Below are 22963 nucleotides of genomic sequence, written 5' to 3'. Positions count from 1 at the left end.
TGTCCTGGCACCACACTGCCAGGTCTCTGATCTCCTCCTTATAGGCTGTTTCATTGTTGTCGGTGATCAGGTCTACCAACGTTTCGTCGGCAAACTTAATAATGGTGTTGGAGTCTTGCTTGGCCAAGCAGTCGTGGGTGAACAGGGAGTACAGGAGGGGACTAAGCACGCACCCCTAAGGATCCCCTGTGTTAAGGAAGAGCGTGGCAGATGTGTTGCTGCCTACCCTTACCACCTGGGGCTGGCCCGTCAGGGAGTCCAGAATCCAGTTGCAGAGGGAGGTGTTTAGTCCCAGGGTCCTTAGTTTAGCGATGAGCTTTGAGGGCACTATGGTGTTGAATGCTGAACTTTAGTCAATGAACAGCATTCTCACGTAGATGTTCCTTTTGTCCAAGTGGGAAAGGGCAGTGTGGAGGGCAATAGAGATTGCGTCATCTGTTGATTTGTTGGGGCGGTTTGCGAATTGGAATGAGTCTAGGGTTTTTGGGGTGATTGTGTTGATGACCAGCCTTTCAAAGCACTTCATGGCTACAGACGTTAGTGCTACGGGTCATTAGCCATTTAGGCAGGTTACCTTGGCGTTCTTGGGTAAAGGGACTATGAGACCATGGTGGTCTGCTTGAAACATGTAGGTATTACAGACTCAGTCAGGGAGAGGTTGAATGCTCTGAATACACGTCCTGGTAATCCATCTGGCACTGTGGCTTTGTGAATGTCGACCTGTTTAAAGGTCTTACTCACATCGGCTACGGAGAGCGTGATCACACAGTTGTCTGGAACAGCTGGTGCTCTCATGCATGCTTCAGTGTTGCTTGCCTCGATGCGCGGATAGAAATATTTTAGCTCGTCTGGTAGGCTTGTGTCATTGGGCAGCTCGCTGCTGGGCTTCTCTTTGAAATCCGTAAGAGTTTGCAAGCCTTGCCATATCCGACGAGCGTCAGCGGCGGTGAGGTAGGACTCAATCTTAGTCCTGTATTGAAACTTTGCCTGTTTGATGGCTTGTCGGAGGGTATAGCGGGATTTCTTATACGTGTCCGGAGTAGTGTCCCTCGCCTTGAAAGCGGCAGCACTAGCTTTTAGCTCAGTGCGAATGTTGCCTGTAATCCATGGCTTCTGGTTGGGATATGTACAGTATGTATGGTCACTGTTGTGAAGATGTCATTGATGAAGTCGGTGACTGATGTGGTATACTCTTCAATGCCATCAGATGAATTTCGGAAAATATTCCCTATCTGTGCTAGCAAAACAGTCCTGTAGCTCAGCATCTGTGCATCAGACCACTTCCGTATTGAGCGAGTCACTGGCACTTCCTGCTTTAGTTTTTGCTTGTAAATAAGAATCAGGAGGACATAATTATGGTCAGATTTGCCAAGTGGAGGACGAGGGAGAGCTTTGTACACTTCTCTGTGTGTGGACTAAAGGTGGTCTCGAGTTATTTTTCCCTCTAGTTGCACATGACATGTTGGTATAAATTAGGTCAAACTAAGAGTTGGCAGTTGTGCTATATTTCATACTCTTTGATTATATTGCCTTTGATTTACCCCATGGCCAATTTAAATCAAATTGAGACAGATTGAATGGTCATAGATAATGCAATGATTCAACCAGATTCTATTCTTTATGTCTCAATATTTTGTAACTAGCTGGAATCTCTTCTGGATATGAGATCTATGCCATGTTTAATCTTCAAATTATTATTTCATGGATTTCATTCCACAGATTAGTCAGTTCATAACCCCTGCTACTCTTTAACTATTCAGTATATGGACTATAGACTTGTATATTGTGGGGTCTAGTAAACAAACAGTGTCAAGTATGTGATTATATCACTGAAGGGTTCAGCTGCAGATGAAGACACCACTCATTTGTGCGTCATGAACAATCAGTGCATTTTATTTTCCATCACAGTACAAAAATAAATTAAAGTAAGCAGAAACAAACTGAGAAAGGTTCAATTGGAGCAATGTCTTTTTTTTGTCTTTTTCAAAATAACAGCTCCCCCCCTACAATCACATCCCAGCCCCAGTAGTCTATCAGTGATCACATCTCAGTCCCAGTAGTCTATCAGTGATCACATCCCAGTCCCAGTAGTCTATCAGTGATCACATCCCAGTCCCAGTAGTCTATCAGTGATCACATCCCAGCCCCAGTAGTCTATCAGTGATCACATCCAGTCCCAGTAGTCTATCAGTGATCACATCCCAGTCCCAGTAGTCTATCAGTGATCACATCCCAGTCCCAGTAGTCTTATCAGTGATCACGTCCCAGTAGTCTATCAGTGATCACATCCCAGTCCCAGTAGTCTATCAGTGATCACATCCTGTCCCAGTAGTCTATCAGTGTAGAGCATCCTCTTTTCCACTTCCTCTTTGTCATAAGAAAACAAAATTCACACATTCTTCTGTACAGATAAACTCTCACACACTTGCGCTCACATGCATCATTGAAATGCCCCCTTTTCATGTTCTTTAACACCCTTTTTTTGTTCTACAAAGTACGCAACAAGATACTGAAATCGAAGTCGACTGAAATGTTCAAACATATCACTTTTTTTCTCTTTTTTTTGTAAGATTTTTCCAAGTCTTTCAAACAACTAGTCAGTGATGCAAGTGGCAAAAAAATGGCACATTTTAGTGAGTTGGGGCAAGTGAACAGCGAGAGGGTCAAGATTCCCCTGCTTTTGACCCCTTACCCCAATGCCCTGCTTTTTCCCCAGAGCAGTAGCCCATCCAAAGTGTGTGTCCCTCCTACTGCGCTACACACAACAACCCATTTCCCATTACAAGGCACAATGCCACGGTACCGCTCCACAACCATGTCCATTTGCACCATACATTTTTCTCTTTGACTCCCACTGATACAGCAGAGGAGAGAGATCTATCATATGTCAACCAACAGTCCCCAAGAACAACCTTCATCACATGACATGGGCATGGAAAAGACATACAAATGAAAATGGTATTTATTCGCTGCATATGACTATAAACATTTTGCATTTCTAGAAAGAAATTTGAGAATCAACTAATGAAAGAAAGCATGCGGAATTTCTCACTGTTGAGGTGATAAAAAGCTGGCAAATACTACTTTTTATTCGCTTGTTTTTATGTGCATTATTTTCATTTGTTGTTTTTTTCCCCCAAGGTCCAGTTAAGTCTCTGTACTGTATACTATAGAAAACATATTCCTGTTAATCTGTGGATTCAATTCGACATATCTCTTACAACATTAAACAGTGGTTGACAGAAAAATCTACCACCTCCCTTTATCTCAGTTATTGGAGATGGCGATGCTATCAGTTCTATAATCTTTTTTAGCCTCTACAATTCTTCAATGCAAATGATTGCCATGTATCTTGACTGCTCCGTAAGCTCTCATGTAGATGTAGTCCAGGTTGCCATGGTGTTCCTATTTCCCTCTATGCTCTTCCATTTATCCTAGTGGCTTCAGCTGATTTGAAAACCTGATTATCTCCATGGAGGTCAACTAGAATCTAACCTGACCATGGCCTCATCTCCTCCCCAGCTGAATACATTGTTGTCTTAGATTTGATTAATATTGGCATGGAGAGATTACGCCAGGGGAGGCTGTCTGTAAATGTTTATGCTGTGCCACTGAGTGGTTTTGAGTGAAATGCTCTGCCATTGGCTGATGGTTATGTTGTCTTGTTGATATGTGGAGCTGGGTGGTGTGTTGGGTTTGGGATTGCTCTGTGCCTAGGGTTCTAAGGGTTCTAGGGGTGCTAAAGGTTCTAAGGGGTTTTGTCTTTACTCAAGGTCTCTCTGATGTGTTGGTTACTTTGTCGATGGTCAGATTTTTACTGGTTGTTAATCTAGGGCTAATCTATAGCTTATTCCATGGAACATTCATTTGCAACAACCATCAATCTTCATTCCCACCATATCCTGTAATTTGAAATAGACCAATTGATCATTCATTCATGATCTTTTGATTACAAGGGATGTGCCAAGAGAACATAAAATTACAATAAATTAAGTTCACTCAACATTTGGACATCTTTCGCTGTGTTTTCAGACCTACAGGATTTTCATCAAAGATATGGCACTAGTTAAACATTTGTTAATGCTGAATTTCTTATAGCACAATATGGACCTTCATTCCCAAGTGTTTTTAGACACAACCATCAGACAAAAGTACAAAAGAATTCCTTGGTAAACAAATAGCCTATTTAAGCAAGCATAGCTAAATAAACTAGTTATCACTTTGTTCACAGCATTCTCTAATGCAGATGCAGTTAAGTCATTCCTGCCCTCCAAAATTGCATGGCACACGTGCATTAGGCTATTATTTTGAAGTTAAAAAAAGAAAAAGGGCAATAGACAAGCCTCCCTGGGCTTGAGCCTTTGAACATCCATTAATTTTTTTCTGAGATGAAAATAAAGTAGGCCTTTCTTAACATGTAGTGTGACCGACCATCAAGTGTTGTGTCTTTAGGTTGTACTGTAATTCCTAATGTCCTGTTGTGTTGTGGTCAAAAAAAAAATCCCACAATGCAATGCAGGCTTTTTTTCAAATCCTTCTGAACCAATCTTTCTCCACCAAACCCCTCTCGCCAAGTCACAAACAATAAACGCAATACATGAATCTGCATCGGTGGCCCCACTTTTCCTTTCAGGTCAAATCATGTTTACGCTGCAGCAGAGCTGGGTGTTCACTTCAGAGTCTAAAGAACCAGGGTTGCAGCTTGTCTGTTCATCCATGATGTGAGTAGTAGCCCAGTCACACAATAGGCAGTGCATCTCAGACAGTCAGCAGGTGGCTGGTCTCAATCCTCTACACATTCATAGCTGCACATTTGTGTTCTTTTTCTACTGTTTTTTTTTTTATTGTGTATTATTGTTGGTTTTGTATTTTTCAATGTTTTTATATACATGTTTGTAAACAGAGGATGTACCCAAGTCTGGCATTTTTTTAGGTGTCAAAAGCTTTCATTCTTAGGTGCAGTGGAAATACGATCCTCTTTCCTTTCGAAAAACATTAGTTGGTTTTAAGATAAATTGAGATAAATAATATTTTTACCATAAAATGTCATTTGTTTTTAATCAAACTGTGTTCTCATGTCCCTCTTCCAGTGAACTGTTGTAATGTTAGCTGTTAAACATGCTTATAATCAAAAACTTTTGGGGTATATCTATGCCAAATTAACCCTTATATCAACCCTCAAAATTAATCTCTTCCCATCAAAACTTCCCCACTCCCCTCTTCCTACTCCCTCAACCAATCCCCCTCCCCCATTTTGAAATGCCAGACTGGAGTAGGCCCCTGCCCCCTCCCCGGCCCCTCTCCCCAGGGCCCTCACCGGTCCAGACCAATGAGCAAGCGGCTCCTCTCCTCCTCCTTCTGGCTTTCGTTCTTCAGGTCGGCAAACACCTGGGTGAAATAGTGCGGGTCCGAGTTGATCTGAAGCATCTTAGTGCTCATCAGGTTGATGATGGACAGGCAGCGGTCCCAGAAGATGTCCCTGGAGCTCTCCACCAGGAAGGGTTTCAGTGGGTAGGAGATCTCGTTGCCCATGTAGGAGTAGGACAGGTAGAGGCAGGTGAGCAGCACGGCCTGCAGCTCATGTTCGTTTGCCACCTCAGAGGATACCACATCGCGGCACAGCATGTAGACAAACACCACGTTGGCCGGGGTGATGAACCCCTGGTCTTGCCAGCCCTGGAGGAGCAGCGAGCGGTCCACGCTCCGCAGCCACAGGACCGGGTCGGTGGGACACATGTGCTTAAGTCTGTAGCAGCGCCGGCACAGGAACTCACCCAGGCAGCGCAGCAGCTCGCTGGTGGAGGCCTGGACGATCACTCTTTTGGGCGTGCCGGGGGCCGCATTGGAGTTGGTCAGGGGGGCCTTCTTGACCGACGAGACAGCGTTGTTGGAGCTTTTGACGAGGGCTGGGGTGCTCTGGTCCTGGGTGAAGGTGGACAGGTTGGCACAGGACTGAGACTTCTTCAGGTTCTCGTTGTTGAGATGTGTCACATTATTCTGATAGGTGGTGTTGGGCTGCACCTTCTTGGAGCCCTTTTTCTTGGCTGACACTGCCACAATGCGCTTCCATGGCAGAACGTTGATGAGCGAGTGACGCTTCAGGTTTTTGTCTTTGGCATTCTTGCTGTTCTGAACAGCTGTGTAGTGGCCCACCGTGGCTGGCCCATCTTCGAAGAGGGACGCCTTCCTGTAGCTGGGAGAGAGAGACAGAACGGTTCCCATGGTGACCGAGTAGCAATTTCGTTAGTGGATGACAGACCAGAGAGAATGGCAGGGGAGATCCTGAGGGCCTCAATGCTTCTGAGCTGGGAGACCCTGGCTACAAGCGTGGGTTCCTCTCAGGCATCTAATGCCACAGTAGGTCCTGATAGGAAGGTACGTGCTGGATGGATTAGGAGTTGATCTGAGCAGATTCTCTCTGGGCACTTAGCTCTTCTTCTCAGCTGGGTCAATAGTGCCTGTGGAAAACAAAATGCATGGCTTCAGTAGCTAGTAGCTACATGTTCCCACTTTCATTGTATCATTGACATTAAGGTTGTGTGTACATCATTTTGTTGTTGAAAATCAGATATCTCGGCTGTGATTGCGATATTGATTTTACATTTTTTTAAATCCAAAGATATTTCAATATTTCTTACTAATTGAAGATAAAGATGAATTGTTTGGCGACAAGCATTGATTTCAAATCTGATATGGTTGTGTAAATCGGCTGCTGTCCTAGGTCCTGAAATCAAGCGTCTGCGTTGTCCTAAGAAAGGAGCATGTCTTAAAAGGATGCTGTGAAGGCTATGTTGAGATATCTTGCTTGTCTCTAATAATTCACAGGAATTACCAAAACATTCAGACATGCTTTCATAAATGTGTACACAGTAAATTCTATATCGACAAGTGCTCGGTCATCCACATCGAATAGTCTAATTAGCTGAATTGATTTTAATTTAAAAATACATAGGTGAATGTAGGGCCTATGCCAGGGAATATTATGATGTCTCTTAGCGCTCAGGAAATCAGACAGCAATGACAACAAGCTAGTTGAGGCAACAACACTGCTATCGTCCTGACAATCCGCATAGTAAACCGATGTAGAAACATCTCTACACCTTTCAAACCAATCTAACAGCCGCGCAATTTACAGCAACGTTTACCGTGGTCTCTACACATTCAATTACTGTTGAATTGAAATCGAGAGCAGGTTACCTACTTTCAATCAGATTTCCCCTAAACTATTCATACCGATTATAAAAAGATCACATCTGGCTCATCAATTGTTGATTAAGGCATGCCCATCTTTCAGCCCATATCAAATTTCTCTTCTAATAATAAGGCTTTGCTCGAAGCTCACATCCTGATTTACATGAACATAATTTAATTCGATTGAAGCCTAACGAAGGATGCATTCCTGCTCATATAGTTGGCTAGCACCTTTCATTTCAAATGGAAACCTGAAATGTAAACACCTTTATGTGAAGGTCGCCTTTGATAGCCTAAATCATCCACTTTTAAAACGAGGTTTGTAATAATTTGTATAATGTTGTATAACAACATTTGCATCTTTAGGCTAGACTAATAATGTGTCTACAGATCATGATGTGCGTTGAGAATTTTTTTAGATTCAGCCGTAACCGAAACAGCCACAAAAAAAACTTTCAAGCAGGCTAGTCGAGTTGTTAGAAAATCTAAAATATGTTTTGCTATTTTACGTGTTAATTGAAAGATCAAGACAGTTTGTTTAGCGGCAAGCTTTGAGTCCAAGGCTGTTGTGTACATAGGCTGCTGTCCATGGTTCTGAAATGAGCGTCCGCTTGCTAATAAAGGTGCAGAATTCCAAAGAACCGCTTTGACATGACTCATGTTTATTATGGTGCATACGGTTAGCCTCGTGTTATGCAAAGTGTTATTCAGAGAAATATAGAATACCTTCAAATTTGGCAGCATAGCCAATGTTTCTCAGTGACGTGTCGCCTATATTCTTACATGTTGATGTTTACAATAATTCAGCAGGTTATCCTTCGAAATAGGTTACGATATTAGACACATTATAAAATAATATAAAAATATTATACTTACTTGATATTTTTCCTCCAGTCAATGAAAAAAATAATAGCACAGCAGTGATGGCTTCTTTAACAGTAATAGCTAATTCCTTTGATATGGTGCACATCAAGGTGAAACCTTATTAACCATCTTGGAAAAATGCGGTTAAAAAAACACAACACCGTACAATCCAAGAAAAGAAAAGGCGTTAATCAAGCCAGATTATCCGCACACCTTGACATAGTCAAGGAATCGCCAGTCTCTCTGCTGCGCAGGCGGTAGGTAGGCAACTGTGGAACGGATGCTGATATGAAGATGTGCATTTGGTCCTCACCGCAAGAGATACGGGTTCGAGGGTTTCTTTGCGCTCACACTAGCTTGTGGCTAGTGAAAGGATGGCTGGTGTAAAAAAGGAGAAAGGCAGTGGTCGGGCGCCGCTCTGTGCTCTGTCCGTGGTGCTGTAATTTGCAGCTGTGTGTGGCTGCAGTCACAAAGGCTGTTTGTAATAGGTGAATTACCCAATATATCTTGTAGCCTATATTCACTAGTGTTTTAGTGTGTAGTGCGCTGTCCATTTATTTTGCTGATACAGCGCAGCGGAGATAGGCTACATACAGATGTGCAACTCCGCCCCATCACAACAAACATTCAATGAACTCAAAGCACAATGCACTCAATGAACTGAAATCCTTTTCTTGAAAAACAATGAATGGTTTTCAGCATGTAGACTAGGGTTGTTTCAATCACACAATACAAGTAGGCCTAGCCAATAAATAAATGTCCACATAAAAACTATTTGTATTTACTAATAACATACATGTTAGATCGCATCTAAGCTATTAAAACGAGGGGCATACATAACAACGTAGCTTGGGGATAACCTGATATAAAAAAACAAACATGTATTTAGGCCATTTATTTGAAATTGTGCAGGATGAAGTCTCTTCTGATGCACCATCCCGTTTTAAGTGTCTATATGTCATTGTACAGAACTAATAGGCGTGTATTAATTTACCATAACATCCTAACATTTTAATAAACACATGTTCCAACAAATTCCTATAGTCTATCATCCAGCTCAATGTTCACTTATTTCATGAACAGACCACTTTGGATTAAATAGGCCTGTGGGCCTACAGTAAATTATGAATGGGGGTCTCAAGTAAAATGATCATGACATTCTGCTACAGTTTATTTGATAAGATGAGTCAGCATGACAAAATAGGAACATTGTGCTATAATGTATATCAACTGGTTAATGTAAAATACTGAACTACAATCCCCAGAAAGTATATTTGGCTCCCTCTCGTGATGTATCTGAGTAGCTCATTTACGTATTTCCTATCGCATTCTTGACGGTTGTAGGCAGGCAGCTTTTGAATAGGTAAGATGGCGGCTGCGGCAGTGGTTGAGTTTCAGAGAGCTCAGTCTCTTATTAGCACGGATCGTAACGCCTCTATTGATATTCTACATTCTATTGGTAAGTGATGTTTGTAGGCGTTCAGACGAGACAGTCTCATCTTATTTTTGAATTTCTGCTTGATTTGAGTCATCGTAAAGGCAGTTTTATACACTGACAAGAGCCGGTTTGTGTGTCGTGCTGACTCACTGTAGAATCGTGGGGTTGCTAGCTAGCTAGGTAGTCCCTGGATGTCTAGCTAGCTAGGCCATGATGAACTGGAAAGAGACGTTAACTAGCTAACTATTTATGCTGTCTTTATGAAACAGTATCGCAATACAATTCAACGTTACTATTTAGCTAACGTTAGTCAAGCACCATATGGTATAGCTAGCTAGTTAGCCAGCTAGCTAGTTAGCTAACCAAGATCCATTCAATTCTCAAGTTCATTGATGTAGCTATGTCATTTTGGTGTTTACAATATAGCTTCCTATATGCTCTAAAATGACAGCTAACTTAGCTAGGTAGCTTGCTAACGTTACCAAATTAACAGTGAGATCAAGTTCACTGTTCATTAAGTTAACATAGCTATCGTTAGTTAACGATTAGCTAGCTAGATACCTAGCTTTTGTTGACAGTTCTGTAGCTAGCTTTGTACTAGCATGTGGCTGTCCAAAAAATTGCCTTAGTCACAGGGCCTCAGTTAGCTGTTGACTTGTTAGCCTCGTTGATCCAGATAAACAGTAACTCGGAAAAAGACAATAAGGAACACAAACAATAGTTTAGAATAGGAGACTGTCAGTGTATGTTAAATAGTCAATGTGAATCAGTGCATTATTTTCCTTGTTCCCACAGTGAGGAGAAATATCCAGGACAGTGATGAAGAATCCGTTCGGGTTAAAGAACAGAGCATCCTGGAGCTGGGGTCACTCCTGGCCAAAACAGGACAGGCTGCAGGTGAGACTCAAAACACCAAACACATAATCTGGTCTATTTGCCTGGCTGTTGAACTTGAGGAACTTGGTGGTGATTCATCCAGTAACTGCACAATGATTCACTGTATGTGCCATTGCCTAACTGTTCTGTAGTACACTGGTTCCCAACCTTTTTCGGCGGTTACTGTCCCACCAACTGATTTTTTTCCCTGCCTGGACGGTACCCCTGAAGAATCACCTTGTGCATTTTACCAGTAAACAAACCTATGCTCTTATGATTCTTCTCAAGGTAGGTAGCCTAGTGGTTAGAGCGTTGGGCCAGTAACCGAAAGGTTGGTGGATCGAATCCCCGATGCTGACAAGGTAAAAATCTGTTCTGCCCCTGTACAAGGCAGTGTTCCTGTTCCCACCTAGGCCGTCACTGTAAATAAGAATTTGTTCTTAACTGTCTTGCCTGGTTAAATTTAAAAAAATAAAGTACCCACGGTGGATAGGCCAAGTACGCTGGGGTCCTAGTACCCCTGGTACTACTGCTGTAGAGCAGTAAGTAAGTCTCTGTCCAAGGTTCTGTTGTCTACTGTCAAACAAGTGACGTTCGCTTCATAAGCAGTTCTTGTGTAAAGTACCCACGGTGGATAGGCCAAGTACGCTGGGGTCCTAGTACCCCTGGTACTACTGCTGGGGTCCTAGTACCCCTGGTACTACTGCTCTACAGCAGTAGTACCAGGGGTACTAGGACCCCAGCGTACTTGGCCTATCCACCGTGGGTACTTTACACAAGAACTGCTTATGAAGCGAACGTCACTCGTTTGACAGTAGACAACAGAACCTTGGACAGAGACTTATTGAGTAGACAAGATATGCTTACTGTTGCTATTCATTTAGCCCTATTTTCTGCTGTGGTGATTCTTCCAGAGTTGGGGGGTCTGCTGAAGTTTGTGCGGCCGTTCCTCATCTCCATCAGTAAGGCCAAGGCGGCCCGGCTGGTCCGCTCCCTGCTGGACCTCTTCCTGGACATGGAGGCAGCCACAGGCCAGGAGGTGGATCTGTGTCTGGAATGCATTGAGTGGGCCAAGGTGGAGAAGAGGACCTTCCTCAGGCAGGCTCTGGAGGTAAGCTGGCCTGGGTGTCTTCTTCACCTAAAAGACAATCTATTGTTCCTATACGGTGACGTTTTAGTTTGGAGACTGAAATTCATGTGGTTATTTTCAACACATTTCCCTACCACCTCAAAGTGATATGATTAATATTTTTACACTATACTGTGAGTGTTGCAATGTCACATTTCTCGTCCCCTTTCTCCAGGCCCGCTTGATTTCACTCTATTTTGACACCAAAAGATACCAGGAGGCCTTGGCGCTTGGTGAGTGACAGCTCCATTTGAATGGACTGACAATATTATCCCTGCTAAATGAGCTTAGCATCTGTCTGAGCAGGGAGGGCTAAGAATTGTGCAATGCTTGGATATGTTTACCCATAGCTATGTAGCAGAACTCAGTATCCCATTCTCCTGGAAGCTTTGTGATGAGGAGTCAAAACAATTCGAGTCATGATGACATTGAACTTTGATATTCCTCAACACCAGGGTTGTGGACCACATACTGTATACAGAAGCTGTGGTATCTCCAAAGTAAGGTAGATTGTTTCTCTGGTGTTCAGGCACCCAGCTGCTCCATGAGCTGAAGAAGATGGACGACAAGGCGCTGCTGGTGGAGGTGCAGCTGCAGGAGAGCAAGACGTACCACGCGCTTAGCAACCTGCCCAAGGCCCGCGCCGCCCTCACATCCGCCCGCACTACGGCCAATGGAATCTACTGTCCCCCCAAGCTGCAGGCCGCCCTGGACATGATGTCAGGTCAGTCCCAGTGAACAAGCCTCCATCCAAAGCCTCCCTACAGTGTTCCTCAATGGATTAGAAACCAATGGTAGCTTAAGCTGTTGTTTTGGCAGAAACAACAGAATAGCATCCACTCAGAGCTCTTGTATGCGTTTTGTTTAACTGATAAAATAATCTATGGAACTGTAAATCAATCAGTAAGAGGGCTTATGTGCACAGTGTTTATCCATTTACCAGACATTTCAGTGAGTCATTAATCAGGTTTCCATCCAGACTTTTTACGAGTAAAGTACATATTGGATAAAAAAATGTCACGACGGGCCGGGTGGAAACGGAACATTTTTGTCGAAATAACAAAATACGCTAGACATGGTGGGATCTTTTTGTGTCAGTAAAATTAATTAACATGAGAAATGGCGGTGGAAATGCTATAATAACTATCGTATCGAAGTAACCTTGTAGTCGCGCGATATGTTGTTGTGTGGACTTCCCACTAAGACTAAGGAAAACATTCAGGCTACAGATGAAATAAGTTATGAACGTCACAGGTTGATGAAAGTGCAGTGATTAGTTTGATGCTCCTTTTCAATAAATATTCAGGGTCTAATTCTGGTGACATAATGATTGATGCTTAGTGCGGCAGGTAGCCTAGCGGTTAGAGCATTGGGCTAGAAACCGAAAGATTGCTGGTTCGAATACCCGAGCCGACACGGTGAAAAATCGGTCTGTGCCCTTGAGCGAGGCACTTAATTAACCCTAATTTGCTCCAGGGGTGCTGTACTACTATGGCTGACCCTGTACAACAACACATTTCACTGTATCTATCTGGTGTATCTGACAATAAAACATGTATTTCTATTTATTTGCTTGCAATTTGACAAATAAAATAATCTCACTCTTTTGTCCATAATAATCTCATGTAGTAGGCTATTTTCTACTGTATCTGCGAGCTGTTGGCTAGAACGCACGTGCCAAGGTCAGAGTGGGCACATTAAATGATTAAGTATTTTGTCTGTCTTCTTCGTTATGTTTTGGACCCCAGTAAGACTAGCAGTACGACTAGCTGTTACTAGTGGGGATCATGGGGATCCTAATAAATATAACACATTTTTCGAACAAAACCATCAGTGGAGTTAAAAATGTGATGGAAACCCATTTAAATTGTGTTTTTTATTCGGCACATGGAAATTTAACAGCAAAAGTTTTATTTTTATGTGCACTACGTCACCCACAGCCTTTTCTCTTTAAGTTCATTTGATGGAAACATCTCTGGTGGGAAAATGCTCCTTTTTAAGCAGATTTGAGAATATTCACATGAAAATCGTTGCTAATTGGATGGAAAACTAGCTACTGTCTTCTTCATTTATAACACCCAATATTAGTTTACTGACCCAAATGAAGAAGAGCTGTGTGTTGAGGTGGAAAAGTGCCATGCTTAGTGTGAACGACTGACCATGCTTCCTCACCTGCAGGGATCGTCCATGCGGCTTCGGAGAAGGACTGGAAGACTGCCTACTCCTACTTCTTTGAGGCCTTCGAGGGCTACGATTCCATCGACCACCCTAAAGCCATCACCGGTCTCAAATACATGCTGCTCTGCAAGATCATGCTTAGCCTGTGAGTGATACTACCTCCTTGCTGTGTTGCAATGATATGAAGCATACAGGTACGGCTTGGTTGACCCTCTGTTGCTGTTCTCTTTCAGACCAGAAGAGGTGCAGTCCCTGATTAGCGGAAAACTGGCCCTGCGGCATGCGGGCCGACAGGTAAGAACCCACGATTTTTGTGGGGGGCAGTTGGGCGGTCTTTCTCAACTTGCATTGTGTAATACGTTGGTTGGTACCTGGCTGACCGTGGTCGCTTCCTCCCTCCCTCTGCAGACGGATGCACTGAAATGCGTTGCACAAGCCAGCAAGAACAGATCATTAGCCGACTTTGAAAAGGTAAGACCTTCCTTTAGCCCTCATTTTTCCTGCTATGTTTGTTTCTCTGAGGATCTCTATTGTGCCAGGCCCATTTGTATCCTCCCTTCTAACCCTCTTCTCTTTCTCTCCTCCTATTCCTCCCTTTATCTTTCTAGGCCCTTACGGAATACAAAGCAGAGTTGAGGGACGACCCCATCATCAGAACCCACCTGGCCACGCTGTATGACAACCTGCTGGAAGGGAACCTTATCCGTGTCATCGAACCCTTCTCCAGAGTACAGGTACAGCACGTTCATCTGGGTACCTTTAATATAGCTTTTTTCTTCTTCTTTTTGGTGAGGCTAACCACCCTTAAATCGTAATCCTTTATGGCGTTGCTTTCCCCCCCAGATTGAACACATATCAGGTCTCATCAAACTTTCAAAGGTATGGAGGTTTCTTCTTTAATATCTTCATATTTGAAGTATTCAGTCCTGTGGTACAAGAGTGACACATCGGTAGTCTTCTATCCCGTGATACATGTACAGCTCTCAATGTTGTCAGTAATCAGTGGATATGTTTCATTTCCCTCAGGCGGATGTCGAGAGGAAATTGTCACAGATGATCCTGGACAAGAAGTTTCATGGTAAATTGCCGGTTTGGTTGGTACCAGCCTGGTATAAACGACTGTATCATAACTCTACTTGTGTTGCGCTTCTTTCGTTCAGTGAAATGTAAATGTCGTCTAAAATGCCTGTATGACTCATTATAGGGATCCTGGACCAAGGCGAGGGTGTCTTGATCATATTTGACGAGCCACCTGTTGACAAGACTTATGGCGCGGCCCTGGAAACTATTCAGAACATGAGCAAAGTTGTGGACTCGCTTTACAACAAAGCGAAGAAGCTAACATAGGTAGGGCTCCTCAAGAGAGACACATGTCACATGTTCTGTCAGATTGCACAACTCACTGCAATCCTTTCAAACAGCAAAGGAAGACTTTTTAAACCACTGTGCTTACTTGTAGATCTTGTCTTTTTCGTCCTCAGAACAAATGGCGAGACCACAGCAGCACAGTGGCGGATGTGTGTGTGACCAGCGTGTGTAACATTTTAAGAAAGGGACAAGGGAGAGTGACAAAACAACAAGTCCCACAACAAACTGCAACAAAAACAGGATTCCCGGTTCCCCCTCATGAAAGTTCCCCCTCAATGGACAATTTCATAATCTCTTCTCCTTTTTTTCTTTTCTTTTAGGATTCTGTTCAAATCTCATCGGCCACAGCAGGCCATCAGGGAATATTGTACAACCACAAAATATTAAGAAAGATTAAATACACGTTTATCTCCTGTAGAATAAAGATTGGGCTTATAAAGCCTCCAGCTGACTCCGTTACCACCCACAAAGGTGCAATATCGACCACAAGCAAGCGCCACCAATCCCGCTTCTTTTACATGCAGGGACAAGGCTTTTGGTCAAGGCGGTCTCTCCCCCCCCCCCCCCCGTTCATATCTTTCTAAAGCACATGGTTTTTAGCTAGTTGGAGGTAGGTTAGAAAATATTGGGATATCCCGGCAGTTACATTTGGTCAAAGAGCTCCCTCTAGCTCTTGCTGTTCTCATCATATCCATGCCAACAGTCAGTCCAATTCCCCTACATGACATTTCAAATGGTTGTCAACTTCACTTCATTCGGATTGCGTTTGTTTTGTAACTAAAATAAATTGCCTGACACTATTTGTCCCCTTCTTAAGTACATAGAGCAGAATGGATGCCATTTCACAATGCCAGTGGCCCCTTTTCGGCCCTCTGCTTTGCCTCAACGTTTGGCTGCAACATAATTTAGGGGTGCAGAAATTTGAGATTTATTGATTTGCCTCTGAGCGTCTGTCTGAACCGAAGTGAACGGTTATCCATTGTTATTGCCTAGCCCTAGTGTGGTATGCTAGTAACCAAACAATTGTTTTGTTTCATTTGTCATTTTCAAAAATAAATATTTTGTATTTTTAATGTTTTTGTCTGCCTCTTGGAAAAAAATATCACTGACCTTGGTCAAGTTCAATTGGGCTATTTTAGCCCTCTGATGTGCTCTTGTGCTGAGGTAATAGGGGTAGGATGTTGGGTGCCCGTTGTTGGATAACTGACTTCAGTTGATTTAGATTCCAGTGTAGAAATGAAGGTCTAATAGACCAAGGCCTTGGAAGTAAATGTCTGCTAGGACTAGCAGCTTCAACTGGGTGGTGAATAATGAATGCCTCCTAGTTGCTTACTGGGTGGAAGGAAAGAGACTACAATGAAAGGGAAGAGAAGTGTATGCAGTAGGAAGAATCCCTGTCCAATCAACTCTGGGATTACCATGTTGTGAACTGCATTAGAGGGTTATGAATACTGTATAGGAGAACTGATGGTGTTCTGTATTGTCTTTACTCCTGTTGGGCAAATGTTCCTGTGTTGGAAAATGGCCTCTTCCCAAAGGGCATTAAAACACAATTTCAATGACAACTTGGATTGTTTTTTTTGTTTTTTTTACAGATGTACAATGTAAAGATTTTATGAACCTGTTTGTGAAATGAAATGTGGTCATTGAGTTGAAAAGGGAAGGTTTTGGATTCTGACAAGGTGTTAATGCACTGGATAAGACCATGATATTCTGTTTTCACTCAAGTTTTGGTTCAGATGGTTCATCATTACGTAGAGTTCATGACTTCTGTTTCTTGTGCACCAGAGTTCTCCAATATTAAAGTGCCATAAACTGCACTGAAGTGAAATCAAGCTTTTTCCCCTCTTGTCAGTGAAGCATTTCAGTGTTTCAGTATGTTGACAAAAAGCACAGCCATTAAACACTTTCACTAGTGGAAGTCCCATTTCAAGGATGCTCTCTTATAATCCATTAATTTTGAGATGAACGATTTTGACAAAATGCAATTTTAAACTAAAAGCTTGAGGTGAATAGATGTCATGTACATGTAGGTATAACATTGAGCAGAAACATGATGGACCTATTTTATTGTTTACAGAAAGTGTCCAACATTTTTATGAAAAATAGAGTAGATATAACACATCTACCTTGGCCCCTCAAAAGCAACTTTTGTGTATTTTTATTTTAAATGTTTATTTGACAGGTATGTAATATAACCCCTAAAGCCATCCAACCGCTTCACCCAGTTTTCCAAACCCAAAAAAGTATTGTTGCTTGTTTTGGATTTCTATACACATCAATATCAAATGTACAAACGGTTCTTGCTGACCAACAATTACCGAGTATATCTGATGTTCAGATGAGTTCAAAATAAATCTCTTTTTTTTTCAAAAATGTTTGAGTTCTCTCTTCTGTTTTAGTGTTTTGATGATGGATTAGTGATGATCAATGGATCAGCCTATTTGCAATAAGGTATTCACTTTTCCATTTGACTTTTCAAACATATTACCAACATATTCAAATTATGATGACATATTTTCATTAAAAACGTTATTTTGATTAATGTATTCGTACTATTTCATCCTTCCACGAGGTATAGTCCCGACACAAATCATTGTTGCTAGTGACGCGACCCAGTCGTTCGTTATTTTTGTTCTGTATCTATTGACGCGACAGTCGTTCGTTCTAAATGTTCCGTTGTCATACTGACTGGCAACGGTTTTATCCCTTGCTTGCTAGCTAGCCAACTACGGCTAATTTACAGTCACGTCAAAAAGTGCAGCCAGAAAAACCGCAAAGTAGCTGCATGTTTAAGCTGTTTTCGTCTGACATTTATTTGGAGACATCCATAACAATGAGCTAATGAGGCACGATTTCGCCTGGCATAGAAAATGTGCTCTCTCGTCAGGACACTGTTGTTCAGAGGAGCTAGCCAACAACACAGCTAACACAATAACTTAGAACTGAAGCTGGAAAGACTGCAAACTAGCTGCACTTCGTTTAGTTTTACCTGTTTTCAATTGAGTCAATTCAATTGACTTTTCTCTGTATATATACATAAAAATTATGCCAGCTGATTCATGATTACGACTGGCTGAGAAACGCTGCCTTCTCTCTCGTCCCGATCCCTACACTTTCATTACTATGGGACAGTTGTAGATAGAATTTGAATATTGAAACAATGTTGCAAATACCGGCGAGACAGACAATAAGGTTTATACAAATCTCCCCTGTAGAAAACTAAACGTTAGTCTAAAAGAAATGTGAGATAAAGTCTAGATGCATTTTATAGCGGAGAGCAAGTTTATAACTTCCCTGCCTAGGCTGATGAGACTGTAGATTGCGCACTCAGATGAAACAGAGTAAATAGCCATTTTAATATCATAGATTTAGCCGGTGGTCATTTGTGTATTATAAACTGGGTGGTTCGAGACCTGAATGCTGATTGGCTAACAGCCGTGGTATATCAGACCGTATACCACTGGTATAACAAAACATGTATTTTTACTGCTTCAATTACGTTGGTAACCAGTTTATAATAGCAATAAGGCAACTGTTAAGGGTTGCGTCAATCGAATCTGGTATCAGGATAAGTTTTTATTTATTTATTTATTTATTTCACCTTTATTTAACCAGGTAGGCAAGTTGAGAACAAGTTCTCATTTACAATTGCGACCTGGCCAAGATAAAGCAAAGCAGTTCGATACATACAACAACACAGAGTTACACATGGAGTAAAACAAACATACAGTCAATAATACAGTATAAACAAGTCTATATACGATGTGAGCAAATGAGGTGAGATAAGGGAGGTAAAGGCAAAAAGGCCATGGTGGCAAAGTAAATACAATATAACAAGTAAAACACTGGAATGGTAGATTTGCAATGGGAGAATGTGCAAAGTAGAAATACAAATAATGGGGTGCAAAGGAGCAAAATAAATAAATAAATTAAATACAGTAGGGAAAGAGGTAGTTGTTTGTGCTAAATTATAGGTGGGCTATGTACAGGTGCAGTAATCTGTGAGCTGCTCTGACAGTTGGTGCTTAAAGCTAGTGAGGGAGATAAGTGTTTCCAGTTTCAGAGATTTTTGTAGTTCGTTCCAGTCATTGGCAGCAGAGAACTGGAAGGAGAGGCGGCCAAAGAAAGAATTGGTTTTGGGGGTGACTAGAGAGATATACCTGCTGGAGCGTGTGCTACAGGTGGGAGATGCAATGGTGACCAGCGAGCTGAGATAAGGGGGGACTTTACCTAGGAGGGTCTTGTAGATGACATGGAGCCAGTGGGTTTGGCGACGAGTATGAAGCGAGGGCCAGCCAACGAGAGCGTACAGGTCGCAATGGTGGGTAGTATATGGGGCTTTGGTGACAAAACGGATTGCACTGTGATAGACTGCATCCAATTTGTTGAGTAGGGTATTGGAGGCTATTTTGTAAATTACATCGCCAAAGTCGAGGATTGGTAGGATGGTCAGTTTTACAAGGGTATGTTTGGCAGCATGAGTGAAGGATGCTTTGTTGCGAAATAGGAAGCCAATTCTAGATTTAACTTTGGATTGGAGATGTTTGATATGGGTCTGGAAGGAGAGTTTACAGTCTAACCAGACACCTAAGTATTTGTAGTTGTCCATGTATTCTAAGTCAGAGCCGTCCAGAGTAGTGATGTTGGACAGGCGGGTAGGTGCAGGTAGCGATCGGTTGAAGAGCATGCATTTAGTTTTACTTGTATTTAAGAGCAATTGGAGGCCACGGAAGGAGAGTTGTATGGCATTGAAGCTTGCCTGGAGGGTTGTTAACACAGTGTCCAAAGAAGGGCCGGAAGTATACAGAATGGTGTCGTCTGCGTAGAGGTGGATCAGAGACTCACCAGCAGCAAGAGCGACCTCATTGATGTATACAGAGAAGAGAGTCGGTCCAAGAATTGAACCCTGTGGCACCCCCATAGAGACTGCCAGAGGTCCGGACAACAGACCCTCCGATTTGACACACTGAACTCTATCAGAGAAGTAGTTGGTGAACCAGGCGAGGGAATCATTTGAGAAACCAAGGCTGTTGAGTCTGCCGATGAGGATGTGGTGATTGACAGAGTCGAAAGCCTTGGCCAGATCAATGAATACGGCTGCACAGTAATGTTTCTTATCGATGGCGGTTAAGATATCGTTTAGGACCTTGAGCGTGGCTGAGGTGCACCCATGACCAGCTCTGAAACCAGATTGCATAGCAGAAAAGGTATGGTGAGATTCAAAATGGTCGGTAATCTGTTTGTTGACTTGGCTTTCGAAGACCTTAGAAAGGCATGGTAGGATAGATATAGGTCTGTAGCAGTTTGGGTCAAGAGTGTCCCCCCCTTTGAAGAGGGGGATGACCGCAGCTGCTTTCCAATCTATGGGAATCTCAGACGACACGAAAGAGAGGTTGAACAGGCTAGTAATAGGGGTGGCAACAATTTCGGCAGATAATTTTAGAAAGAAAGGGTCCAGATTGTCTAGCCCGGCTGATTTGTAGGGGTCCAGATTTTGCAGCTCTTTCAGAACATCAACTGAATGGATTTGGGAGAAGGAGAAATGGAGAAGGCTTGGGCGAGTTGCTGTTGGGGGTGCAGTGCTATTGACAGGGGTAGGAGTAGCCAGGTGGAAAGCATGGCCAGCAGTAGAAAAATGCTTATTGAAATTTTAAATTATGGTGGATTTATCAGTGGTGACAGTGTTTCCTATCTTCAGTGCAGTGGGCAGCTGGGAGGAGGTGTTCTTATTCTCCATGGACTTTACAGTGTCCCAGAACTTTTTGAGTTAGTGTTGCAAGAAGCAAATTTCTGCTTGAAAAAGCTAGCCTTCGCTTTTCTAACTGCCTGTGTATAATGGTTTCTAGCTTCCCTGAACAGCTGCATATCACGGGGGCTGTTCGATGCTAATGCAGAACGCCATAGGATGTTTTTGTGTTGGTTAAGGGCAGTCAGGTCTGGGGAGAACCAAGGGCTATATCTGTTCCTGGTTCTAAATTTCTTGAATGGGGCATGTTTATTTAAGATGGTTAGGAAGGCATTTAAAAAAAAATATCCAGGCATCCTCTACTGACGGGATGAGGTCAATATCCTTCCAGGATACCCCGGCCAGGTCGATTAGAAAGGCCTGCTCGCTGAAGTGTTTCAGGGAGCGTTTTACAGTGATGAGAGGAGGTCGTTTGACCGCTGACCCATTACGGATGCAGGCAATGAGGCAGTGATCGCTGAGATCTTGGTTGAAGACAGCAGAGGTGTATTTAGAGGGGAAGTTGGTTAGGATGATATCTATGAGGGTGCCCGTGTTTAAGGCTTTGGGGGGGTACCTGGTAGGTTCATTGATAATTTGTGTGAGATTGAGGGCATCAAGTTTAGATTGTAGGATGGCTGGGGTGTTAAGCATGTTCCAGTTTAGGTCGCCTAGCAGCACGAGCTCTGAAGATAGATGGGGGGCAATCAGTTCACATATGGTGTCCAGAGCACAGCTGGGGGCAGAGGGTGGTCTATAGCAGGCGGCAACGGTGAGAGACTTGTTTTTAGAGAGGTGGATTTTTAAAAGTAGAAGTTCAAATTGTTTGGGTACAGACCTGGATAGTAGGACAGAACTCTGCAGGCTATCTTTGCAGTAGATTGCAACACCGCCCCCTTTGGCAGTTCTATCTTGTCTGAAAATGTTGTAGTTTGGAATTAAAATGTCTGAGTTTTTGGTGGTCTTCCTAAGCCAGGATTCAGACACAGCTAGAACATCCGGGTTGGCAGAGTGTGCTAAAGCAGTGAATAGAACAAACTTAGGGAGGAGGCTTCTAATGTTAACATGCATGAAACCAAGGCTATTACGGTTACAGAAGTCGTCAAAAGAGAGCGCCTGGGGAATAGGAGTGGAGCTAGGCACTGCAGGGCCTGGATTCACCTCTACATCGCCAGAGGAACATAGGAGGAGTAGAATAAGGGTGCGGCTAAAAGCAATAAGAATTGGTCGTCTAGAACGTCTGGAACAGAGAGTAAAAGGAGGTTTCTGGGGGCGATAAAATAGCATCAAGGTATAATGTACAGACAAAGGTAAGGTAGGATGTGAATACAGTGGAGGTAAACCTAGGTATTGAGTGATGAAGAGAGAGATATTGTCTCTAGAAACATCATTGAAACCAGGAGATGTCATTGCATGTGTGGGTGGTGGAACTAATAGGTTGGATAAGGTATAGTGAGCAGGACTAGAGGCTCTACAGTGAAATAAGCCAATAAACACTAACCAGAACAGCAATGGACAAGACATATTGACATTAAGGAGAGGCATGCTTAGTCGAGTGATCAAAAGGGTCCAGTGAGTGGAGAGGTTGGTTGAGGGTCACGGCGATTTAGACAGCTAGCCAGGCCAACCGGTAGCAAGCTAGCATAGGATGGAGTCTGTTGTTAGCCACCTCTTGCGTTCGGTCAGTAGATTAGTGGGGTTCCGTGTGGTAGAGGGGATTAATCCAAATCACACAACAACAACAAAAATAAGAACAATAGATATAGTTATAGAGGCCCGAGAAGAAAACATAATAATAATAAAAATAAATAAATTGTCCGATTGTCTATTCAGATAGCAGCCGGTAAGACAGCTAACGGTTAGCGGGCCGCAGATGGGCGTTCAGGTAACGTCGCGACAGAGGAGCCAGCCGGATCTCATTCAGGTAGATAACGTCGGCAGTCCAGTTGTGAAGGCCCGGTGGGGCTCCGCGTAGGCAGTGAAACGGGTCCAGATAGGTGACTGCAGCCCAGGAGTGAATGATGGAACTCAGGAGTGATTGACGGAGCTGGCTAGCACCGGAACAATCGATGTTTGCTCCGGAATCGACGAAAGCCGACTGTCACACGGATAGCAGCTAGCTAGCTGTGAGATCCGGGTATGAATGTCCAGAGAGCAGTTGAAATCCAGGGACATGGAGAGAAAAATTGGT

General features: G+C 43.0%; 2 protein-coding genes across 2 annotated transcripts; one reads left to right on the top strand and one right to left on the bottom strand.

Annotated features, from left to right (window-relative positions):
• Window positions 1-1864: 1864 nt before the first annotated feature.
• Window positions 1865-9210, bottom strand: cdk5r1b (cyclin-dependent kinase 5, regulatory subunit 1b (p35)). The gene is made up of 2 exons (XM_021564978.2): window positions 8068-9210; window positions 1865-6458 (listed from the first exon to the last, which is right to left on the bottom strand). Exon 2 carries the CDS (start codon window positions 6220-6222, stop codon window positions 5314-5316), a length of 909 nt encoding a protein of 302 aa, XP_021420653.1. The 5' UTR covers window positions 6223-6458; window positions 8068-9210; the 3' UTR covers window positions 1865-5313.
• Window positions 9211-9356: 146 nt separating this feature from the next.
• On the top strand, window positions 9357-17420 carry LOC110491492 (26S proteasome non-ATPase regulatory subunit 11B). The gene is made up of 13 exons (XM_021564977.2): window positions 9357-9514; window positions 10289-10390; window positions 11284-11480; window positions 11674-11731; window positions 12028-12222; window positions 13677-13821; window positions 13910-13970; window positions 14085-14147; window positions 14285-14410; window positions 14520-14555; window positions 14703-14754; window positions 14881-15023; window positions 15158-17420. The coding sequence occupies exons 1-12, from the start codon at window positions 9424-9426 to the stop codon at window positions 15021-15023; spliced, it is 1269 nt and encodes a 422-aa protein (XP_021420652.1). The 5' UTR covers window positions 9357-9423; the 3' UTR covers window positions 15158-17420.
• Window positions 17421-22963: the final 5543 nt, after the last annotated feature.

This window comes from Oncorhynchus mykiss, chromosome 16 (assembly GCF_013265735.2).
Source record: "Oncorhynchus mykiss isolate Arlee chromosome 16, USDA_OmykA_1.1, whole genome shotgun sequence".
Lineage (NCBI taxonomy): Eukaryota > Metazoa > Chordata > Actinopteri > Salmoniformes > Salmonidae > Oncorhynchus > Oncorhynchus mykiss.
Note: the sequence above shows the minus strand (reverse complement) of the source record. Positions and strands in the feature narration are given on the sequence as shown.

Excerpts from the sequence above, each read along its gene's own strand:
- LOC110491492 (XM_021564977.2), top strand. The coding sequence starts at position 9,424 with ATGGCGGCTGCGGCAGTGGTTGAGTTTCAGAGAGCTCAGTCTCTTATT. Across the intron at positions 11,481-11,673 it reads TCCTCAGGCAGGCTCTGGAG|GCCCGCTTGATTTCACTCTA; the intron begins GTAAGCTGGCCT and ends CCCTTTCTCCAG. Across the intron at positions 11,732-12,027 it reads CCAGGAGGCCTTGGCGCTTG|GCACCCAGCTGCTCCATGAG; the intron begins GTGAGTGACAGC and ends TCTGGTGTTCAG.
- cdk5r1b (XM_021564978.2), bottom strand. The coding sequence starts at position 6,222 with ATGGGAACCGTTCTGTCTCTCTCTCCCAGCTACAGGAAGGCGTCCCTC.